Here is a 15142-nt window from a genome sequence, read left to right as displayed (position 1 = left end):
ACAAAGATGAATAAAAGAGTCCCTGTCTTCCCAAAGCACACCTCAAATATTAGTAAAAAATAAAAACATGTAAACAGAACTTTAATGAACAGAACACTGTAGCAAAGTTACCTAAGGGAGGAAAGAAAAACTTCACAAAGGAGGTGACGTCCAAATTAAATTTTGTTTGGTTTTGGTTTTGGTTTGAGACAGGATCTTGTTGTGGAGTCCTGGGCTCAAGTGATCCTCCTACTTCAGCCTACCAGGTAGCTAGGACTAAAGGCATATGACACTGTGCTGAGCTCAAGCTAAGTTTTGAAAATGTATTAAGTTTGCTATGGGATGGTAACCCCAACACTTTGGGAGGCTGAGGCAGGAGGATCATCTGAGGCCAGGAGTTCAAAGCCACCCTGGGCAATATGATGAGACCCCCATCTCTACAAAAATAAAATACACAAAACAATTTTTTGAATCAGATGGGCATGGTAGTGCACACCTATAGCCACAGCTATTTGGGAAGCTCTCCTGAGCCCAAAAGTTCAAGAATACAGTGAGCTATGATTGTACCACTGCACTCTAGCTCTGGGCAACAGAGTAAGACCCTATCTCAAAAAAAAAAAAAAAAAAAAAAATAGTGCAAAAGCAAAGCGTTATGATAGACTATGGTTTGGAAAGTGAATTCAGTATGGCCGGAGAAGACTAAAACCAGATACGTCTAGAAGAGGTACAGCTGACCAGATTATGAAAGATCCTTGTAAACCACACTAAGAGATTTGATCTTTTATCCTGCAGGCAGTTAGGGCACAGGTTTTTAAAAAATAAGTAAAAATTAAATTTGTGTTTTAGAAAAATGCCTCACTGTGATAACTGTGTGATGATTGAACTGAAACGAGGAACTGACAACTAAAATATTTACTTAAGGGAGCCCAAGACAAATGGTTTTCAAACTGTGTTCATTTTTATAAGCAACCAATTAAAAAAAAGTAGTTTTGTTTATTTGAGAAAAAGAAATATTTACCGTCGTCTTTTGAAGGGTGACTTTGGCATATCTGCTGTTGGGATCATCTGTTCTCCTGGCCTTACCCACATTATAGGCCCATCATCACTCTGGGACCTACACTGGAGTCGGAGGCTGGAAAGTGTACCCCAGGGCAAAGTCATCTAGAAATCAGAAGGATTAGTCACATTAAAAAATCATTTCAGTGATTTATAAGTTAATCCCTCCACCCAAATAAAAGTTCTAAGAAGACTTTTTTACAACTGTATATAAAGAAACAAATGCTACATAGTAATTTATATTAAAAAGAATAATTGAATTTAAGTACTTTGTACCAATATTATTATATCTAAACATTTCTATGCAAAACACTGGATAAATTTAATTTCAATAGGCAATATTAGTTTAATACTCTTCAACATATAAAGGGCCCACTTAAGTAAAGATCAAAACTTTAATAATCTTAATTAATACTCACTTTCAGAAATGGTGATTCTTCTAACATATCAAGGAACTCTGGGAAATAATCACCAACTTCTTCATCTACTGCTCCAACAAGACTTATCTGCCGCATAGGACCTGCTCGGTAGGTGCCACAGCAGTATGTCCTGTTGACCTAAGATAAAATGAAAGAGGGAAAAATGGACTGAGGCACAACTATAATATAATTAAAGAATTAAAATAGGTTATTGTTTCCAATGTTGCCATTTCTTCTACAAACTAAGAATTGAATGGTCAATACCTTGAATAAAGTCAGAGAGGCACCCAAGCACACTGACAAATACACTAATACATTTGCCACAAGCAAATTTCAATGTGTGAGTGAGCCTGAACATCTCAAAGAAATATTGAAGACATTAAGATCTATTTAATACTTAAACTTCTCTAAAAATGATTTTTTTTTAACTTTGTAATATTTTAAATATTTTAGAGTGTGATTTTTATTTAAGGAAAAAAACATATAAAAGTAAAATCATCAGGGCAGGGAGAAAAAAAGACCATGGTCAGATTAATCTTCCATGTTCATTTTGTACTCCCTAGCTTCAAAGTCTTCACTTTAGCCCAGATACCAGGATACCAGGCTCACTGTTACCAAGACAGACCAATCTTTTTTTTTTGAGACGGAGTTTCACTCTTTGTCCCACAGGCTGGAGTGCGATGGCGTGATCTTGGCTCACTGCAACCTCCACCTCCTGGGTTCAAGCGATTCTCCTCCCTCAGCCTCCCAAGTAGCTGGAATTACAGGTGTGCGCTGCCACGCCTGGCTAATTTTTGTATTTTTTTAGTAGAGATAGGCTTTCACCACGTTGGCCAGGCTGGTCTTGAACTCCTGACTTCAACTGATCCACCTGCCTTGGCCTCCCAAAGTTTTAAGAGTACAGGTGTGAGCCACCACACCTGGCCCCAATCTTTTTTCTCTACTCAACTTACAACAAACTTATTTCTACCTCCAGTGATTTTTCTCTTGAATTTGGCCCATCTGGAATGTCCTCTTTTCTGTCAACCCAAATCGTATCCATACTTCAAAGAGCAGTTCAAAAGCTTTTTTTTTTTTCCAGAAATCTTTCTGGTCATACTCCATGATCTCTCCCTTCTCTGAAGTCTAATGTTACCTATGAGCAACATACATTTTCACTGTATCAACTCTCTAGTGAATTGACGGCATATCCTATACAAATATGTAGCCCAGAGCATCCTATCTAGCATTTGAATGTAATCTATCAATTAATTCCATACAATCTGATACTATTCCTCTAGTCATTTCATGTATGTTCTTATCTTATATAATCTCCAATTTAGAGTTTCTCAAGGACAGAGAGATGGATCCTGTACATAGCAATGGACTAGACTAGAAATGCTGCATTTAACCAGAATTTCCACTTCAGATCAGTTACCTAGCATTTTCTACCTCTGTTAAAATGCAGATTAAATTTAAAAGCCTAACATATAGCTGTGCCTTTATATAAAATGGCTCTTTATTGAACATTAAAAAAATTTTAAAGAATCTACCGTCATGTTTTAAATACCACCTATTTTGCCTTAATAGGAAACAGTCTACATAAACGACCATCTAGGATATCTTACCACAATTCTTCACCATGTGTTCTTAAGCAGCATTTTTAGAATCAATTTTTTTTCCATAGACAATTTAACATCACCCACACACATATACACAGAAAAAAAGGCCGTAGATCTTGTTCTCAAATAGCAGGGGTGAGGATTTCTTAATTCCTTACAAATCCTCCCCCGAAGATCACTTCAGATATTCTTAAGCAGCAGCCACCCAGGCCAGAATTACTTTATATATATATTCATATGAATTACTTTCCGTATGTTTTATATGATCATCATGCCATAAAACGCCAGGGGTGGCAGCATGGAACAAAGGCTCACCATGGGATATAGAGATAAGGAAGGGGAAGAAAGGGAAGTCTTTTTAAATCATTTTTCTAACCTTTCTAAGCACTCTAAAACAACTAAAGTAGATTTAACCTTCAGCAACATTTCTAGGAATCATATGCTTTTAGGGATAATAAGAAATATCAGTCTCGGCCAGGCACGGTGGCTCATGCCTGTAATTCCAGCACTTTGGGAGGCTGAAGCGGATGAATCACGAGGTCAGGAGTTCAAGACCAGCCTGGCCAAGATGGTGAAACCCCATTTCTACTAACAATGCAAAAATTAGCTGGGTGTGGTGGTACATGCCTGTAGTCCAGTTACTTGGGAGGCTGAGGCAGAGAACTACTTAAACACGGGAGGTGGAGGTTGCAGCGAGCCAAGATCGTGCCACTGCACTCTAGCCTGGGCAACAGAGCAAGACTCCATCTCAAAAAAAATGAAAGAAGTATCAGTCTCCCCCAAACACCTCTCCCAACTATTCCCAGTCTCAGAAATTCCTTTCCTAAGAAAGGCTTTCACTCTATACAGGCATTTTATGGGACAAATGTCCTAAAGACCTATCATAATCTTTTTTAAAATCTTTTTCCCAGCCAGAAGTGACTCTTAAGACCTATCATAATTTAAAGCTGCCGAAACTCAAGACCAATCCTAAAGAAATACACTGCCAAGTGGCAGTTTTCAATTCACTTGGCCTGCTGGCTTTGAGGTTATGCAACTCAATGCATTACTAATTTGAAGGAATTCATATTACTTTAAATTTTACACATAAAGTGAGACAGAATTAATATTCTTATATCACACCACTCCAAGTTTACCTAATTCAAATACCACTAAACTCAACAGCACTGAACTTGAAGACACCTTAGAAAGGTAAACACCTAGAATAATTAACATGTGACATGAATAAATATGAAGCATCTTTTCTTATTTGTAAAGAGAAAAAAAGTAAACTTAAAAAGGAGGAGGGCGGGAACAACAGAAGACAAAGACAGGGTATGACCACAAAATATAGCAACCTCATAATTTTGCCAAGACCAACTTGTTTATTTTCATATATACACAAAGAAAAGCTTCTCATCTTATGAGGATCTTCAGGTTCACACCTTTGTGTGAGTACCAATGTTGTATCCACGAATGACAAAGAATTAACAATGTTCAATTTTTATTTCCTGGCAGAAGAGCCATCAAGTAAACAACTACGCTACAAAATACTAGGACTGGATTTTGAAAGCTGCAATGTATAAAGCCTATTTGGATAACTGTAGCTAAGTTAGCCTAGCTAGAGAAAGCCCTTATTAGTAAACCACAACCTTCCTGTTTTCATTCCTTTACTTAGACTTCTGGCTTTCTGTGACCTACGTTTTTTTCTCAGTATCAGTCCCCTCCTTCTTCCAGCTGCTTCTATATCTAGGCTAAACCCCAAGGTTTATCCCTCTCTCATAAACACATTCTCATCCTCTATCCCAGTCCTTCCACCAGTCCTGCCTGCAAACCCCAAGCGTGAAACATTCAAACTATCAATCCCACCTCTGGACTTTTCCATTCCAAAAGCCAACAAATCTCTTTCATCATTTAAGCCCATTTTAAAATTGACTATCCTGCAACTTGCCATCAAAAGCAACATGATATACCTTTTTCACATAAAAATCCTACTTCTGTAATATTAGTCTGTATTACCTGTCTCTACTGCCTCACCTCACCTTTTATTCACATCTCATATCATTGCAATCAGGCTTCTGCCCACACCACTCCCCTGAAACAAATCACTGATGACCTCTTCACAGCCAAATTCAAGAAATGCTTTTCAATCACCTGCTTTCTTGATTTCCCTTTCCAGGCTTCCTCCTCTCCAAAACGTGGTTGTTGCAGAGTTGGCCGAGTTTTCATTCAACATATTATCTGCAGGTGGTTTCAATTATACTACAGATTTAACTATCACCTGTACCCTACTACATTCCATATCTACATCTCTAACTTAAAACTTTGCCTCAGATTCAGATCTTTACATACAAATGCCTCCTGGGCAGCCCACAGACACCCCTGAATTTAATACCTACAGAACAGAGCTCGTTTTTTTGTAAGGTTCCCTTCCCCTCCCAAACCTTCTTTTTTTCCTTCTGTATGTACTTCGCCAGTTAATAATATTCATTTTCTCAGGTCCTAAATCAGGAATTGATAAATCCCTCTTCCTCACCACTTAAATCAAAATCTATCCTTCTAACTAAATCTGCAGTACCACTGCCTTAATTCAGGAAATTATCATTTCTCACCTAATCGTAAAACCTCTTAACCAGTATCCTTGCTTCAGGATTCCCATCCCCAAGAGCCATCCTACATACTGCTACAAATAATCTAGGGGAAAACATCTTATCATTAAACCTTCCCATTTTAAATCCTTTAGTAGCTCCATACTACCTATAGAATCAAACTAGAAAATCCTTTTTAAGGAAGACAAAGCCCCTCTTGATCTATTATTCCAAGGGAGTAACAGACCAACATTTGCCACATTCTCCACATTTGCCACATTCTAAATATACATTTCCCAAATTCTAAATAATTTCTGCTGCCTCTACAAGTTTTCACATGTTATTGTCCACCTCTACAACTCCTATTATTTCCTTGATGGTATAAAATGACTCAAAATAAGGTTTCAAGCTCAAAGAACTGAAGTACATAATATTTACAGATTTTAGATAAGTGAGATTTGGAGTTATAACTAGATCAAAAAAGGTAAGGAACAGATGCATAGATTTGCAAATTGTCTATAACATGTACTTTTTTAAGTGACTAAGACTTGAGAGAAAGAATAGAGAGAGACAGAGAACCAAGAACTTCACTTAAAACAGGTATTAGACAGGAGGAAGAGTTAGCTAAAGGAATTGTGAAAGGATGAAGTAAGAAGTAATGCAATTAAAATGATGTAAGAATAACATTTCAAAAAATGGTCAAGGACAACTATTTTTTAAGAAAAACAAACTGGCTGTTATGAATAGTGCTGCAATAAACATGGAAATGCAGATCTTCAACATACTGAGTAAATTTCCTTGAGTTGGACATATACCAAGAAGTGGAATTGCTTGGTCATGTGGTCGTTCTATTTTTAATTTTTTAAGGAACCTCCACACTGTTGACCATAATGGCTGTACTAATTTAGATTGACATTAACTGTATAAAAGTTCTCCTTTTTTCATATCCTCACCAGCATTTATTTTTTGTCTTTTTGTTAACAGCCATAACTGGGGTGAGGTGATATCTCATTGTAGTTCTGACTTCCATTTCCCTGATGATGAATGATGTTGAACATTTTTTCATATACCTGTTGTATGTCTTCAAATTTCAGAATGTCTATTTAGGTCTTTTGCCCATTTTTAAATCAGATTATTTCGTTGTTGTTATTGGGTTGTTTGAATTCTTTACATAAATTTTAGGCCACAGGGCAGAAAATACTATCTGGTCCTTAATAGAAAAAGTTTGCCAACCCCTAATTTAAACCACGCACAAAAGAAATCAAGCAATATGTTTGAATACAAACTTTGTGAAAGAGAATAATCTGTATCATTCAATATTATATATCTGTAATACAGAGTGCCTGGTATGTAGTAATAAATATTTGTTGAATTTCTGTATGTTAGGGCTAGAAATGAAGTAATCAACCACAAACTCTGGCAAAAAGAAAAAAGCGGGGGGGGGTGCGGAGAAGAACTGCTGATTGCTAGTCTATCACTTGCATTAAAAAATTTAATAAATGCAAATGTTTGTTACATTTAAATAATAAACAGCATAACAATGAACAGCAATTATGACCACAAATTCAACATGCACCAGTTTTCAACCTTTTGAAAAGGCTGACAAGAAGAAAAAAAAAAAAGAGAGAGCGAGAAAAATAAATAAATAAAACAAAAAAACATTCACCAACTGTAGGAAACTAATGCCAAACAAGCAAAGTATTCCCTCCTTTTAGTAAGAAAACTTTCTGGGCATATGTCCAATGAGCTAGGCTCCCTGACAGCTAGCTGTGGCCGGTGCCTAAGTTTGGGCCAATAAGACAGTCACATAAGTTACATATGCAATCTTCAGGGCATACCTTTATAAGGAACTGGCTTGCCCTCCACTTCCTTTTTCTCTTTTGAGGGCTGAAACACAGAGTGGTAAAGAGCTAGTCTCAACCATGCACATGACAACACCAGTAGGAATGACAAAAATTAAAGACAGAAGGAAACTAGGATCCTGGATGACAACAAGGAACAGAGTTGCTTACCTCTGGACTGCTAAACAAGAGAGAAACTTTTGTTCTAGCCACTGCACATTGGTCCTCATTGTTATGGTTGTTTAGCCTGTATCTTGTATACTTTGTAATGAGGGAGGCAATATTCTGCATTGCACAGAGATATCATCTGGGGTGTGATCTCCTGATCTGGGCTAAAAAAATCTATAACTAGGGCACACCCAAAATATAACATTTAAAGTGATTAGGGACTTGCAAACCATACAAAATGGAGGAAGAATTCAAGAAATCAAAAGTATTTCAAAAGTATTTAACTTGAAAAGATTAAAGGAGGGACACAACAATCTTCAAATACTTGGAGGCCGGTAACATGAGTTACAGGAAAGCAGGTGTCATTCATTTACCACAAGTTTATTGTACAGTCATGTGTCACCTAATGACAGAAATACATTCTGAGAAATATCATTAGGCAATTTGTGCTTGAGAACATCACAGATTGTACTTACACAAATCTAAGTGGTATAGCCTGCTACACACCTAGGCTATATGACATAGCCTATTGCTCCTAGGCTACAAAACTTACAGCACGTTATTGTACTGAATACCGTAGGCCAGTGGTCCCCAACCTTTTTGGCATGAGGGACCGGTGTCATGGAAGATAATTTTTCCACGGAACAGGGTCGGGGATTGGCAGGCATGGTTTTGGCTGAAACTGACCCACCTCAGATCATCAGGCATTAGTCAGATTCTCATAAGAAGTGTGCAAACTAGACCCCTCACATGCATAATTCACAAGAGTTCACACTCCTATGAGAATCGAATGCTGCAGCTTATCTGACAGGAGGTGGGGCTCAAGCAGCAATGCTATTATAGCTTGCTGCAGCCTGGTTTTTAACAGGCCACAGACCAGTACTGGGGGACCAGTATAGTTGAGGACCCCCGCTGTAGACAACTAAAACACAATGGTAAGTTTTTATGTATCTAAACACATTTAACTTCCCATGCTTGCAGAATGGGAAGTTGTTCTGGGTCAGCGAGTGAGTGGTGAGTGAATGTGAAGGCCTAGAACATTGCTGTACACTACTGTAGACTTTATAAACAGTGTACACTTAGGCTAAACTAATTTTTTAAAATTTTCTTTCTTCAATAATAAATTAACTTTAGCTTACTGTAATTTTTATAAACTTTATGAGTTTTTAAATTCTTTGACTCTTGTAATAACACATAGTTTAAAACACATTGTACAGCTATACAAAAATATTTTCTTTACATCCTTATTCTGTATTTTCTACTTAAAAACTTTTTTTTAACTTTTTTAAACCTTTTTTGTTAGAAACAAAGATACAAATGCACACATTGGCCTACGCCTACAACAGGGTCTGAATGATCAATATCACTGTCTTTCATCTCCACATCTTGTCCTGCTGAAAAGTCTTCAGGGGCAGTAACACTCATGGAGCGATCATCTGCTATGATAACAAAGCCTTCTGTAATATCTCCTGAAAGACCTGTCTGAGGCTGTTTTACAGTTAACTTTTTTTTTAATAAGTAGAAGTATGCTCTAAAATAATGATAAAAGGTACAGCAAATATAGTAAGCGATAGGAATTTTTCAGCTCCATTATAATCTTACGGAATCAGTTTACATATGTGGTCTGTCATTGACCGAAACGTCATTACATAGCACATAAACATATATTTTATGCCACTGTCCTCAACACAGGTATAGCAAACCAGACCTACTCCTAGCCACTTGAAGCTTACAGTCTAGTAGGGAGAGGCAGACACTAATCTAAACAGACATTTAATTATAAACTATGATCTTCAGAATGTAAGGTGTATGACACTATGAAAAAGAACATGGGATCCTGATCCGGGGAATAAAGTGTTCCTTGAAGTAACACTGAGCTCAGATCTAAAGAACAAGTTCAGAGGGAAACAAAATCTCTTAAGCATTGCCCTTTCCAAGATCTAAAAGAAAGCTAATGGTAATAAACACAGAAAGCAAGAGAAAAATAAAGATGAGACTGAAAAAAACACTTGTGGCTGGATTATGGAAAGCCTGGAGGATCACATTAAGGATTTTGGAAAGCCACTAAAGGATCTGAAGAGAAGGAAAGTTACCCAATTTGCCTTTGGCTTTTTGTTTGTTTAGTTTTCTCAGAGGGGCACAAAAAGTAAAGAGATCAGCTGGGAGTATTCTATAATATGCCAAATAAGAAATGTTAGGCTAAGCTAATAGCTTGATTTTAAACAGGGACTTATTTTTAAAAGAAAAAAAAGAGATCTGAAAATTATACAGGAGATAAAATTGTCAAGATGTGGACAAAGATTGGATATGATAGATAACAGAAAGAAGTATCAAAGATGACTGCCAGCTTCTGTACTTTGGAACCTGACAGAGAAACTACTCTGTCTTCCGAAGGAGGACCAGGTTTCATTGTTGTGGACATGATGAGCTGGAAGTATGTGATAGGTTGAAAAATGGCTTCCAAAAAGCCTAACCCCGAGAACCTAATCCCTAGAACCTGTGAATGTTACCTTACGGCAAAAGGGACTCTGCAGATTTGAATAAATTAAGGATCTTGAGATGAGGAGAGTATCCTGGATTATCCAGATGGGCTTAAATGTAATAACACGTGTCTTTGTAAGACTGAGGCGGACAGATACTTCAGAAGGCAATGTGATGACAGAAGTATAGCCTGGGGTATTATACTTTGAAGATGGAGGAAGGGGTCACAAGCTAGGAAATACAAGACACAAGAAGCTAAAAAAGGCAAAAACTTGATTTTTTTCCCTCAGAGCCTTCAGAACTGTAAGAAACTAATTTGTGTTGTTTCAAGCCATTGTTTGGGGGCTGGATGGCACACACCTGTAATCCCAGCACTTTGGGAGGCCAAAGCAGGCAGATCACTTGAGCCCAGGAGTTCAAGACCAGCCTGGGCAACATGATGAAACCCTATCTCTACTAAAAAAAAATACAAAAAATTAGCTGGGCATGGTGGTGAGTGTCTGTAGTCTATTTCCAAATTTTCTGTCTTGCTGAACAGAGCTCATAAACCAATTATACTGATTTAATAATTAAATCTTTAGAATATATTGGTACCAGGTAGGGCACTCCTCCACTTTTTCTTTTCTTTTCTGGCTGTTCTTGCCTACTTATTTTTGCATATAAACTTCAGTATCTGCTTGCTTGTCTCAAAAAACAACTATTTCTATTTTATTAGGATTGTGTTCAATTTATAATTTAGGAGAAACTGTCATTCTGATATTGATTCTTCTTCCCCAGGAACATAGTAATATATCTTTCCATTTAAGTCCTCTTTTGTGTGATCATGTTTCAACACTAATAGAAAGAATCTGATAAAGATGAAAAGGTGAAGAGGACTGCTGTTTAAACATGGTAGACTGAATGAACGATTTTTTTCTATTCCTTATCAAAATCCCACTCAAGTGAGAATAAAATAGCAAGGCTATAAAACCCAAATATTCAAAAAGAACAGAAGTAAAAACTATAGGTACAAGCTATCAAAATGTTTTGGGAAGGTGAAAAATGTACAGGGGAATTTGCAAAATGAGAACTCTGGCTAAGTTTTATAGAAAGCAAGGAACAAAGCATGCAATTAAAAACAAAAAAGTTGGGTTTAAAATCTGCTTGAGTCAGTGAGACCCTTCCACTTACATTCTACCTCCCTATCCCATACTCCTTTTTCCTCACCTTATTTGTGGTGAAAGTGAACCAAATGACTACAGACACAAGGATACAAGGCACAAGTCCATGGGAGAGAACCATTACACTGAAAGCAAGGAATTAAGTAAAATCCCAGTTATTTAACAATGCAATCACCTACCTCCTTCCAAGAATTCTAGCAGACGGGTGTATAAACTACTCTATCCTCTGACAAAAATGTGGTAGATTTTTAGCTGTAGAAACTAAAAGCCCAAGAAACAATATCTTTAAACACTAATATTTAGAGCTTTTCTCACAATATGACCACATTGCCTATCCAGTCTTCAATTGATAAATCCTACCCATGTGTTCACAGAGTTTCTAACCAGTTTTACAACGACTCATGTTTCAATATGAACAGATCACCATGTTTGATGAAAACATATGACATAAATAGAAGACTAGAACAAAAACAAAAAAGAACTTGAACAACTTACAACATAAAAGAGAATTTAAAAACAAGTATAATTAGTATCAGAGAGATGAAAAAGGGTATTGTATCCATAAAACAATAGGAAGTTACTAAAAAAGGAACAGAGAACAAGAACAACCTCTCAAATTACAGCTGACATTAATCAACATTAAGAAGCTAGTTAAATCTACCCCTAGAAAGCAAGAAAAAAGACAATGAAAAATATAATAGGAAAGATAAGAAAATTGAGGGTTGGGACGTTCAGTCCTACCCCCAACCTCCAGGGAGGGGTGCTAAAGGTCAAGCTGACCACCAATGGCCACTGGCTTAATCAATCAAGCCTACGTACTGAAGGCTTCATAAAAACCCAAGAGGTTCAGAGAGCATCTGGATAGTTGAACATGTGGAAGCAGACAGGAAGATGAACAGGAATTCATACACTTGCAGGGAGGGTGGCAGACCCCAACTCTACGGGGAAAGAAGCTCCTGTGCTTGGGACCCTTCCAGACCACGCCCTGTGTATCTCTTCATATGGCTGTTTATTTGCACCCTTTAACATATCCATCATACTAAACCGATAAACATAAGTATTTCCCTGAGTTCTCTGAGCTACTCTAGCAAATCCACTGAACTCAAAGGGGGGATCATGGGAACCCCCAACTTGAAGCCAGTTGGTCAGAAGTTCCAGAGGCCTGGACTTGTGACTGGTGGGAAGGAGGGGTCAATTCTGGGGACTGAGCCCTCTATTTGGGATCCAAAACTGACTCTGGGTAGTGTCGGAATTGAATTGGATGACATCCAGCTGGTGTCTGCTGCAGAATTGATTGCTTGCTTGTTGTGGGGGAGAAATCTCCCACATTTGGACAAAGAAGTCTTCTGTGTTGATAGTTGTTGTTTGACAGCAGAGGAAAAGTAAGGTGTTCAAAAACGGTGATACAGTCGCCCAACGAAATACTAAATATAATGGTTAAAATTAATGTAGAGTTACGTGTATAATAATCTTCAAAAACAATGTTGAACAAAAATAGCCCGCTGAATGATACCCACAATACACTATAGTTTTAAAACACAAAGGTACAAATATTGTTTTTATGTTCATTTGGTATTAGTAAAATGTTAAAAGATAAAAGGACATGATAAGCCACAAATTCAGAATAAAGATTTACTTCTAGGGAGAAAGGAAAAGTTTATTAAAAAAAAAAAAAAGGGGGAAAGACACTAAGCAGAAATTTGCTTAATATATTTTATACTTTTAGTTATGTGGGGAGTGGGAATGGAGAAGGGAAAGGTTGGAGGGGTAGTAACGGGTAACTGACATCAAAGATCCTAAGCTAATGGGTATAGAGTTTCTGTTTGGTATGAGGAAAAAGTTGTGGTAATAGTACAACCACATATATACCCAAAGCCACAGAATTATACACTTTAAAATGGTTAAAATGGTAAATTTTGTGTATATTTGACAACAGTTTTTAAAAAACCTTAGCAGGCTAAGGGATGGTATTCATAACACAAGTAGACAAATTAGCCTGACAAATTAGGCTTTGAGGAGGAGACAGAATATCTTCTCTACTGTAACAGGAGAGAATGAGGAAAAGATGTATACAGAGAAAGTTTAAATAGTATTTATGAAGACTAGGTAAGCAAGCTAACCAAAGAAACGAAGTAGGCTTCCCAGGCAATGTTGACGACCCAATGGGAAGCATTATAAAATGTTATGAAGAGACAAAGTCCCCAGTGACGACCAATCAAAACATGATTTTTTAAAATTTGCACTTTGCAGAGGTCAGATAAGATTATCTCTTAGTTTATGATGCTCTGAAATTCTAAAAAGATGCTATCTACAGGTCAAATGAAAGGAACTAGAGTAATGGTAGATGGTATGTGGTTTAAAACAGTGTTTCTTAAACCTGCCTGATCATAGGAGTCAAGTCAGTCAAGGTACTTATTTCATGCCTCACTCCAGACCTCACGAACCAGAATTTTCAGAAGAGGAACCTGAGAGTCTAATGTATATTTGAACTAGCAACCCCAAATTATTCTTAGGATCTGGCAAGTTTGGGAAACTCTGGCCTGGAAATAGCACCTGAAAGCAAAGAACAAGTTGAATTCTACCACTTCCCAGAGTTTATGTACTGGAGCACAGTGGAGGAAGAAACAGTATTGGGAGGACTGGAGGGAGGTACGTATGAGACCAAAGAACAGAAAAAACTAAAGCTGCCATGGAAGCAGGAGACATAACGCCAACAGGAAAAATGCAGCCTTTGGTAAAAATCAGAAGGCAAAGTGGGGAGGGGAGAAGGATGTGGCATCAAAGAGAAATACGCCTATTAAAAAAAAATAGTAGTTAGTTTTGCATAAAAATTTAACATATTTATAGTATCTATAAAATGTTAAACAATTATCTTTGAATATATACATATGCTGTCAATACATATGTAGTGTTTAAATTAGAAACTCAACTTCACAGCTATCCCGTAAGAATTTCTGAATTAAGTAAGCTCAACTGTGTCCCCAACACATACAGGTTCTCCTACAAAGGACAATTATAAATCTGTTACTAACTCAGGAGAACACCAAGCTAAAAAAGCACTATGTGGAAAACCCTGTGTACAGGGGTTTGAGAGGGGGTGTGGATTATTCCACAGAACTCACGTTTCAGGAAGAAGCCTAGTCAAGCTTTTTTAAAACACAGAAAGGAAAAAGCTAGCCAGCAATCTTCCTAACCTTGTGACTTGTGAATAGGAAAGCATTCCTACTTTAAAATATATAGTGAAAAAACAGTGTCAGTGGGTCAAAGTGAGTACTTAAAATGAGAAAAAAAAAAGAATCAAGCCTACCATTTTTATTTATGCCATTTTATTTTATAAAACCTGCTACTTAAAATGTTTATTTCTCCTTTTCTATAACACACTAATGTATACAGTTCCTTAAGGGTTGCTCAGTTATTCTCCAAGCTATATACTACTCTACTAGTTCTGCTCTTCATTAGTACTACCAATTCATTATAAAATGTTAATCAAAGATCAGAGTGCATATAACTAGCCCATATAAGGCCTTGTCCCAACACACAATGAGGGAATAACACTTTTTGTTTCTCTCTGGAACCGCAGACACTAAAATTGTACACACCAATGCTACAGAACATTATCATTTTATAGACTAATAAAAGTAACATAAGAAATAAAACTACTTAAAGTTAAAAAGCTTTTATTCTCAGTGAAACCTCAAAATTATATATGCAAATTTTTGAAAAAGATACTTAAAACATGCAGATTTGCCAATCTCCCCTCCCCACCAGCAGACACATAACACACACTTCTCTCTATGTACATCCTTTAATTACTTAGTTGCCAGAAGATCTCAGATGGTGATATTGAAAACAATTCCCTTTTAACTTCAC

At 37.0% G+C, this 15142-nt stretch overlaps 1 protein-coding gene across 1 annotated transcript in view; it reads right to left on the bottom strand.

Annotated features, from left to right (window-relative positions):
• Nucleotides 1-15142, bottom strand: part of RSBN1 (round spermatid basic protein 1) — a 50943-nt gene that overhangs the window by 14526 nt on the left and 21275 nt on the right. Inside the window, exons 3-4 of the mRNA XM_005542280.4 lie at nucleotides 1455-1592; nucleotides 998-1140 (exon numbers count right to left, since the gene is read on the bottom strand). Coding sequence (XP_005542337.2) covers nucleotides 998-1140; nucleotides 1455-1592 — 281 coding nt within the window. The remainder of the gene's footprint in view (nucleotides 1-997; nucleotides 1141-1454; nucleotides 1593-15142) is intronic.

Source organism: Macaca fascicularis, chromosome 1 (genome assembly GCF_037993035.2).
Source record: "Macaca fascicularis isolate 582-1 chromosome 1, T2T-MFA8v1.1".
Classification (NCBI taxonomy): domain Eukaryota; kingdom Metazoa; phylum Chordata; class Mammalia; order Primates; family Cercopithecidae; genus Macaca; species Macaca fascicularis.
Note: the sequence above shows the minus strand (reverse complement) of the source record. Positions and strands in the feature narration are given on the sequence as shown.